The sequence below is a fragment of the Chelonia mydas genome, chromosome 6, assembly GCF_015237465.2.
Source record: "Chelonia mydas isolate rCheMyd1 chromosome 6, rCheMyd1.pri.v2, whole genome shotgun sequence".
Taxonomy (NCBI): domain Eukaryota; kingdom Metazoa; phylum Chordata; order Testudines; family Cheloniidae; genus Chelonia; species Chelonia mydas.
Window position 1 is genome coordinate 8,839,847 of NC_051246.2, and position 9,812 is coordinate 8,849,658.

The window sequence follows — 9,812 nt, forward strand, 5'->3', positions numbered from 1 at the left end:
CCCAGGGAGACAGGTTCAGGTACCGCAGGCCTCTTTACTCTCGCAGAGAAAAGCAGAACAAGAACGGACGGCTGGAAGCTGAAGCCTGGCAAGCGCCTACCAGAAATAAGGCCCCCCTTTTCCACAGTGAGGGTGATTAACCCTTCGGACAAATTCCCAAAAGAAGTGATGGATTCTCCGTCTCCCGCTGGTTTCAAATCCAGACTGGAGGGTGCTTTAGCCAAACGCTTTGGTCCATACAGGGGGGCCGGGTGAAATCCTCCAGCCTGTTCTCTACAGCAGGTCAGACTAGAGCCCGTTGTCCAGCCGGAACAGCTACGAAGCGATGAAACAATTCTCTGCAGAAATTTCCCCCGAGGTGGCTGATCCCCAAAGCGTCCACCGCAGGGTTCTCGCGCCTTCCTGAGGGCGGGCAGTGTCAGAGGCAGGGTGGGCCGCTAGGTCTGATCCAGCGAGACAGGGAGGTTCGGCTTGATGGGGCAAGGGCCAGGGGTCTGAGAGCAGAGGGAGGAGGCTATGGATTTCCGTGGTTCTTTCCCCGTTTGGAACTTCCCTACGCGCTGGAGAATTAGAGGGTTAAAACCAATGAGCTCTGAGCCTGGCTATTTCCCAGAGCGGTTTGGTAAGGGGGCTGTCACAGCACAGAGGCCTTCCTGTCCCAGCGGCCTGGACACCTGGGTCCCCCGGCCCCATGTGTGTGAGCCCCGGGATCACTGGCCGGCCGTGAACAGGGCGCCGGGCACAGGGGAGAAGCAGCCAGAGGCGGCCCCCGGGAGGGAGAGAAACAGCAGCCGAGGCAGGAAATCGGTGCCAAGAGGAAGCGGCCGGAGGGACTCGTAACCCTTAGGCTTGGAGGCCAGAAGGGACCATCATGATCATCTAGTCTGGCCTCCTGCACATCGCAGGCCACAGGACCTCGCTCGCTCCTGCACTAGACCCAGAACCCCCGGCTGAGTCACCGAAGCCCTCAAATCGTCAAGTGACAGAGAATCCCCCTTTTGCACTAGTTTAAACCTGCAAGTGCCCTATGCCCCATGCTGCAGAAGAAGACGATGAGGGGATCGGAGTTGACCCACATCTGGGATAGGAGAAACCCTCCCCTGCCCCCAAGCCAGTGCTGAGGCGACAATGGGGGCTGTGTGTCTGTGCAGCTGAGCCCTGTGGGGGGCTGAGGAAACAGAAGTTATGGGGGGCTGGGGCCAGAATTAATTGCTCCTGCAGCGGGATCCAAAATCAGGATGCCCAGCTCTGGGAGGGGAGTGGGGTCTAGTGGTTAGAGCAGGAGGTGGCTAGGGCTGGGCGTCAGGACTCCTGGGTTCCATGCCCAGCTCTGGGACGGGAGTAGGGTCTAGTGGGTTAGAGCAGGGGGGTGGATAGGGCTGGGCGTCAGGACTCCTGGGTTCCATGCCCAGCTCTGGGACGGGAGTAGGGTCTAGTGGGTTAGAGCAGAGGGGTGGATAGGGCTGGGCGTCAGGACTCCTGGGTTCCATGCCCAGCTCTGGGAGGGGAATGGGGTCTAGTGGGTTAGAGCAGAGGGGTGGATAGGGCTGGGCGTCAGGACTCCTGGGTTCCATGCGCAGCTCTGGGAGGGGAATGGGGTCTAGTGGGTTAGAGCAGAGGGGTGGATAGGGCTGGGAGTCAGGACTCCTGGGTTCCATGCCCAGCCCTGACATTATCTTGTCACATGACCTTGTCCACATTCTCTCTTCTAGTCTCTGTGCCTCCATTTCTGTCTGTGGAGTAACAAGCCCTCCCTCGCTGCAAGACACCTCTCTTAGCTAACTGGGGACACAGCACAGACCCCAAATCTTAACTGCCCCTTGCCTTGACCTGACAGCTCCACTTTGGACACTGTTTTTTTCAGTCGCTGCTGTAAAGTGATCTGAGCCCTGTTCCATTTGTACCTGGCGTCTTCACCCTCATTTTAGTCTTATTAAAATGGGTATTTTTTTTTTTTAAAAAGAATCACCGGAACGCCGGCGCGGGGATCAGAAATGGGGGGTTAACCCTTTCTATCGGATATTCGATCTTTGTGCTCAGAGCTGTGCGGTGAATCTGAAAGTCCGGCAGGGTGATAATTCCTCCTAGTAGGGGAATGAAGGATTAAATCCCCCCACCCCGCTCTTCTGTGCTGGGAGCAGAAGCTGTAACAGCACAAGGAGTTTCCTGTTCCCACCCCTCCCCTCGGCCCCTTTCCGGGATCAGACCCAGAACCACACCTGGGATCCCCCCGCCCACCGCCTAACCAGCTCTAGGGTAGCATAGGAGGGAGGATCTGTGCAGCTGAGCTCAGCAGGGTACCCCTAACTCACCCGGAACCTCCCCCACTTTCCACCTGATGTGGCCATGAGCTGGTTGAGGGAATTAATTTGAGCTACCGGCTGTTTACACAGGGATACTTCCAAGGGCACTTAGATACAGCCACCCCTGGGGTGGGGCAGGGGGAGTCTTTATGCAGGGATTCCTTGCCTGGCACAGAGATGCAGCCGTCTCTGGGGTAGGGCAAACTGGTGTCTAACAGCAACACTGCAAAAGAGTTGAGGACAGCAAGTGAAGAGGAGCTCTGCATGCAATTGAAACCGTAGTGGGGGATTTCAGGAGACAGAATGGGATTGCTGGAGCTGGGATTTGGCCATCCATCCCCTCCTAAGCCCACAGCAGCCAGACAGGTTCCCAGGCTGCTGGCCGGTCCCACCCCAGGCTCTTGGTTCATAGCGGGCGCCCGGAGCCCGCTCGCCATGGGGACTCTCTAGTGCCCAGCTGGGGGGATCAGGGTCACCCCCTGGAGGATAAACCTGTTTTCCCTCCCAGCACTCTGCGCTCACCCAGCCTCTGCCCCTGGTGCCCCCATCTCAGGGGTAGCAATCAGGGTGGCAAAGTACAGTCTCACGCATGTCCCAGCCCTGGGGGCACAGAGGGGATCCCGGATCCAGGGATTCCCGCTCCGTGTCCCTTTCCAAGCTGTTGAATGGGCCAGATTGTAAATAAATCCACTGGGAGACAGATCCACTCAGGTTTATTGTCACTAGGCCCGGGACCTCTTGGGCGGGGAGGGCGGGTGGCTCAGTGATGACCCCTTACTTCTTCGTAGCCTGTGGGCAGGGGATTGGTGTGGGGGTTGTGGAAGAGGCTGTGGTTCCCGTCAGCCCAGGGGAACGCCTGCAAAGAAAGAGGGGGACAGGAAAGAGGGTGTCTCTTTGCACCTTGGCTTTCTCAGGGCTGGCTGCCCTGAGGCCAGAAAATTCACTGCACCTCTGAGCTAGGGATCCTTTCATTGCTGTGGCTCAAACCCACAGGCCCAGCTAGCCTGGTATCCGGCCCCCTCCCTGACAGCTAGGATTGCCAACTGTCTAATCACACAAACCCAAATACCCTTGCCCTGGCCCCTGGCCCGTCCCTTCTCTGAGGTCCCGGCCCGTTCACTCCATCCCCCCTCCCTCCATCGCTCCCTCTCCCCCCCCTCACTCACTTTCACCACCTGGGCAGGGGGTTAGGGTGCGGGAGGGGGTGCGGGTTCTGGGTTGGGGCCGAGGAATTCGCAATGTGGGAGGGGGCTCCGGGCTGAGCCTGGGGCAGGGGGTTGGCGGGCAGGAGAGGGGGCGGGGCGCAAGCTCTGTGACATTATCTGATCACAATATGACCATGTAGAGCATTGTTGCAACCACTGTTATATATTTGCAGCAAACCTCGGACAAAGGTTGTCGAGTGAGGCATCTATGAAAAGGTTATGTTTTGCTGGTTATGATTATGCTATCAGTATTCATGTATCATTTTTGTATGTGACCTTATAAGTATCAGAATATCCACCAGCTTTATGGGGATTGTCTGCCCCATTCTTTGCAATTCCCCCTAACTGAGTGACCATAGCTATCCCCCACTGGGACGCTGGTCACAGCCATGTAAGATAACTGCAAAAACGTGATAATTTGCCATAGATGATCATCTTGTTGATATGTTTGTATCACCTTTGTACTATAAGTTATAGATCTGTATATACAGTAACTCCTCACGTAACGGCGTCCCAGTTAACTTTGTTTCGTTGTTACGTTGCTGACCAATTAGGAAACATGCTCGTTTAAAGTTGCACAATGCTCCCTTATAACGTCGTTTGGCAGCCGCCTGCTTTGTCCACGGCTTGCAGGAAGAGATGCCCGCTGGAGCGACCTGGTGGACCGGCAGCCCCCCTAGCCATGGGCGGCGAGTTCTATGGGCCCGCGGTACCTGGGCACCAGGAATATTCCTGGGAGGGGCCCGGCTCCCGCAATGTTTGAGGCCGGGTCTCTCCCTCGGCCCCGTCTTCTGCCCCCCGGGCGATTTAAAAGGGCCCGGGGCCCCCACCCACCACCGGCAGCGCGGTGCAGCTGAGCGGCTTCCTGCCTGCTCACTCCATGCTGCTGCCGGCCCTTCCCTGCGGCCCCGGGGCGGGCAGGGGGGGGGGGGGGGGGGTCTGTGTCTACGCACGCTGCTCCTGCCCCAAGCGTCCCTGGAGCCAATAGGAAGCTGTGGGGGGCAGTGCCTGGGGTCAGCAGTGCGCAGAGGCCCCCTGGCCCGCCCTGCCTAGGAGCCCCAGATAAGTGCCACCCCCCCGCCCCCTCCCAGAGCCTGCACCCCCACCAATGGGAGCTGGGGAGTTGGTGCTCGAGGCAGCGACAGTGCACGAAGACCCCCTGCTCCCCCCTGCCGCAGACGCAGGGACATGCCAGCCGCTTCCAGGAGCGGCACAGGGCCATGGCAGGCAGGGAGCCTGCCTCAGCCCCACTGCGCCGCCAGACTTTTAGCAGCCTAAAATCTCCCGGTTTGGATTGAGTAGCCTCCGGGAGATAGAGCCGGATTCCGGGAGACTCCCAGCCAAACCAGGAAGGTTGGCAACCCTGACAGCCCAGCTCAGACCCACAGGCCCATCTAGCCCTGTATCCCGCCCCCGCCCTGACAGCCCAGATCAGCATCATGGGCCCATCTAGCCCTGTATCCCGCCCCCTCCCTGACAGCCCAGATCAGCCTCACAGGCCCATCTAGCCCAGTATCCTACCCCCTCCCTGACAGCCCAAATCAGCCTCACAGGCCCATCTAGCCCGGTATCCTGCCCCGTCCCTGACAGCCCAGATCAGCTTCATGGGCCCATCTAGCCCGGTATCCTGCCTCCCTGTGTCCTGCCCCGGATCCGGCCCATGGGCCCGTGTAACCCAGTTCCTCGTACCTTGGTGCGAATACGCAGGTGATGGTAGGCAACGAACTCTTCAGGCTCGTGGGGGTGATTCTCCATCTGCAGCCAGGCGTTCAGCATGCAGATAGCCACGCCGGGCAGCGCCACCGTAAATGACAGGATCTTCCATGTCCTGGCTGCAGAGACAGTCACTGCACAGTGCATGACCCCTACACTGCCCTGGGGAGAGAGTCCCCGACTGAGCCCCCATCCCACTCCCTGCAGCACAGCGCCCCCTAATGCTAAATTGGGGTCAGCACTGACCGAGGGGAGAATGCCCCCTAATGAGCCTCCCCCCATAGCACAGCGCCCCCTAGTGCTGCGTTGGGGACATCACTGACAGAGGGGAGCGTGTCCCCTATTGAGCCCCCTGTCCTGCTCCTTGCAGCACAGTGCCCCCTGGTGCTGCACTGGGGCCAGCACTGGCAGAGGGGAGAGTCCCCCCCATTTCCCCCCCCCATAGCACAGCACCCCCTCGTGCTGCACTGGGGCCACCACTGACAGAGGGGAGAGCGCCCCCTACTGAGCCCCCCATCTCCCCCCATAGCACAGCACCCCCCTCGTGCTGCATTGGGGCCGGCATGGACAGAGGGGAGAGCGCCCCCTACTGAGCCCCCCATCTCCCCCCATAGCACAGCACTCCCCGCACGCTGCATTGGGGCCGGCATGGACAGAGGGGAGAGCGCCCCCTACTGAGCCCCCCATCTCCCCCCATAGCACAGCACTCCCCGCACGCTGCATTGGGGCTGGCGTGGACAGAGGGGAGAGCGCCCCCTACTGAGCCCCCCCATTTCCCCCCATAGCACAGCACCCCCCGCGCGCTGCATTGGGGCCGGCATGGACAGAGGGGAGAGCGCCCCCTACTGAGACCCTGCCATGCTCCCCTGTGGCCTCCTGGCCGTTCCCAAAGGGAAGCAGCGGAGGTCAATTTCAAAGTCACACTCCGGTGGCAGCCTCCCCTTCCTCCTGGTGGGTAAATATAGCCCAGGCCTGTCGCTCTGGCATCGCTCCAGGACCCAGTCCAACGGCAGCGCCCGCCCCCCTGTCAGGGGAATAAATAACGCTGCTCGGCTGCCTCCCAGCCGTAGGAAGTGGGGGCCCGTTTCCTCTCGGTGAGTCAGGGTGGCCTGCTGGTGCTGAGAGACGGGGTTTGGAGCCCGCTGCTAAGGCACCCAACGCTTGACCATGGGGAGACATTCCCCTGTGGGACATTCCCGCCTGGCCCACATTGCCCTGAAGCTGGCTGGGTTGTGGGGCCCCTGCTGGATTTGGCTGCACAGGGATTACATGGGAGTGTGTGTGTGTGTGTGTGGGGGGGGGGGGGGTAAAGCTAGAGGGAGGCTGGCTTGCAGTTATACTCCTATGCAGTACTTGGCAGCTGCCCTCTGCTGCTTGACCCCACTAAACCCTTTGCCCTGGCTGTTTCTGGGACCAGATCAGCATCAACCCGGGGGGCTAATGATCTCCCACTCCCAGAGCAGGGCAGCCCTGGGGCGAGGTTCCCCCCGCTTGCATACCCTGACACAGACACAGACCCTTTCCACACACCACCCCATCCCCAGGGAGAAGGGAGCGCTGCTGCCCTGGACTATCCAGCCCTCGGCCTCTCCGTTGTGACTGCCGGCCAGGCGGCTCGTTAGTGGTAGTGGGGGGGCTGCAATGGGGGCGCTGGGGCTGAGACCCGACAAACTCATTTCACAAGGCCACTGAACGAGTGTCAGGTGGACTCAAGAGGTTGGACAGGATCAGAGCCAGCACCTCCTGTTAGGGAAAGGCTCCATGTCTCATCCCCCGGTCCCCAGCCAGTCCCCTGGGGCTGGATCAGAATGAGCACCGAGGAAGGAAAGGCCCCATATCCCACTCCACCCTCACTCCTCTCTCACCTCCTGTCCCGTCCCCGTGGTGGCCGCTGGCGCTGGCCGACGCCGTGGCTAAACTTCGCCCCTTGGCCACCAGTGGGGTCAATCTCTGCCACAGGCTCATGTTCGGAGGAAGCAGGGGAGGGAAAACCAGCCAGCAAAGTCTAAAACGAACACTCAGCAGTGACCTCCTTCCCTTCTCCTTCTGCTCTCCTCTGCTGGCTGGTCCGGGGCTTCCCAAAGCTCTCCCGCCCCTGCCCCCCATCCCCAGAGCTCATCTGACCCAGCGTGGCCAATGAGGCAGAGGCCAGCAGGATAAACAGGCCCAGCTGGGTCTCCGTCCAAAACACTCTTCTCCCATCACGTGCCCGGGACAAGGTCTCTCTGAGCCTGGCATGGTGCCCAGCAGCCCTCTTGGGTTCCTAGGGGCTGTAGTGGAGAGAGAGAGAGAGATCCTGGAGCACTGGGCCTGGTGCCATATCTAAGGCCTGAATCATGTATTTAAAGTAGAGGCTTATAAATTTATTATTTAGTATAGGAATTTGGTAGAGTTGCTGTTAGTGTTTTATGTATTAGCCATTTACATAAATATATTTCCAGGCTCGAACAGATACACCCCAATCTCCTACAAGCTAAGACGGCGTGATGAAATAACGATTAGGGATACAGTGCACGCCTTGCATAAGAATCACATCTGTCCCGCATGATTTGATTCTTAAAAGCAGTTGATTCTTACAAGCAGGGAACTAGGAGTGATGTTGTCCCAGTGGTTTTGATCACCGTATCAGGTTGATTCTTATAAATGGAGTGCCCTGTATCAGGAACAAGGGGAAGTAACAAACAGATGTCAATATGTGGAGTGGGGTGTAAGTCGTGTATTCCAGTTGTTTGTCTCCGTGTATAAATGTCAGGATACTTCGCCTTAATCCTTTGCGCGGGCTAGGCAACAGCAAAAACTCCCGCTGCTCCTAGGCACTCATGCGCCAGGGTACCTGTGACCACAGACACTGGGACGGTGCCTAGGGGACAAGAAACCTGGCCGACTGCCTTTGTCACCGAACCGTGCGCGTGGGCTTTCTTTATGAGGAACATCGAGGTCAGCTGCATGAGCAGGCTGCCTGATCGGCTGCTCCAAGGACAGAAGCTCTGAGCAACCGAAACAGCGTTATTATGGCAATAACTTTCCAGCCTTCAGCAACTTGACAACGCTGGTTGTACTATCCACATCTGCTGTACCACCTATCGGCCCAGGGGGGAGGGATAGCTCAGTGGTTTGAGCATTGGCCTGATAAACCCAGGGTTGTGAGTTCAATCCCTGAGGGGGCCATTTAGGGTCTGGGGCAAAAATTGGGGATTGGTCAGGGGGTAGGACTAGATGACCTCCTGAGGTCCCTTCCAACCCTGATATTCTATGATTCATGTAAAGAACACACACAAGCCAGGCTATACTTGGGAGGGACTGAAGGAAGGTCAATGGTAATAGAGGGTCGGCTGTCCTAGGGTTGCGAATGGAACCCAGGAGTCCTGATGCCCGGCCCACACCAGGGCTTCCCAAACATTTCCCTGCGGCCCACCCCTGCAGCAGGAATAGGCACTGCAGCTCACTATTCACACCCCTTGAGGGAAACCACAGCTTGGCTGGATGTAATAACTAAAATGAATAACACTGTCAATAGACAATGCGCACATTTCGTTCTCATTTTAAAGTCAACACTTGTCATGCTAGAAATCCCTAGCGGCCGGCACTCAGGATCAGTGAAACCCAGCCATGTCACCCAAACCACACCTGACAACAAACGCTGAGAGCAAAAGGTGGCGTTCAAGCAGGGAAAACACAGGTTTGTGTAAAACTGAACAATAAGCAACACAACTGTGTTAACAAACTTGTTAAAAAAAACACATGGTGTTACTAGATGAGTTTAAAACAAAATAGTTGTCCAACTTTGAACGCTATATTGTGCCCCTTGTCTCGCAGCATCCAGCTGTCCAGGCTTTCAGGGGAATAGCCGCTCCAGTGATCCAGCAGGCTCTTGGCCTGACGCTGCCCCCAGAGCGCCTGCAGCAGCCGAGAGAAATGGCCAAATCCCAGCTCCCGTGACCCCGTTCTGCCTTCAACATCCCCCACTGCAAATGGATACAAAAAACTCCTTCCCTTTTTGTCCTGAGCTTTGGTGGCACCAGCTTGCCCTACCCGAGAGGTGGCTACATCTCAGCGCTGGATGATGGATCCCTATGTAAACAGCCCCCGCGCCCCACCCCAGAGGTGGCTGCATCGCTGTGTTTAGAACTTGCAGCTCCATGTGTTCAGCCAGCCAGGTAAGGGCAGCGTACGGAGGAAAGGGGGGTACGCTGGCTGGGTTCGGGGGAGGTCCTTGCTGGACCCACCTGCACAATCTCCCCCTCAATACTGGCTTGGTTGGTGGGTCCCCACTGGGATCAGCTGCCTCTCCATTCCCAGCTATGGCTCGGGCTGCAATATTTATTCCCTGCAGGGGCCAGGGGCACCCTGCAGATCCAGCCCCTTGGGCACCAGGTGCCACCAGTGTCCCCCGCAGCCAGTCTCAGAGCCCCGGGTGCAGGAGGCTGAAACAGGAAGGTCCCTGTGTAATTACTCCCATCCCCCCCCCCCCCCCCCCCAGGATGGCCAGCTCCTCTCTGGGCTGAGGAGAATTTAGGAGGTCGGTGGCTTTAACCCTTCGCTACCCTGTTATCATCATGCTCAGGATCACGCTATAAAATCGTGTTAGAGT

General features: G+C 58.2%; 1 protein-coding gene across 1 annotated transcript; it reads right to left on the reverse strand.

The window, feature by feature from the left end:
- Window positions 1–2,999: 2,999 nt before the first annotated feature.
- Window positions 3,000–7,326, reverse strand: LOC119566351 (cytochrome c oxidase subunit 6A, mitochondrial). The gene is made up of 3 exons (XM_037899008.2): window positions 7,087–7,326; window positions 5,198–5,340; window positions 3,000–3,159 (listed from the first exon to the last, which is right to left on the reverse strand). The coding sequence occupies exons 1-3, from the start codon at window positions 7,184–7,186 to the stop codon at window positions 3,064–3,066; spliced, it is 339 nt and encodes a 112-aa protein (XP_037754936.1). The 5' UTR covers window positions 7,187–7,326; the 3' UTR covers window positions 3,000–3,063.
- Between the last annotated feature and the right edge of the window lie 2,486 nt (window positions 7,327–9,812).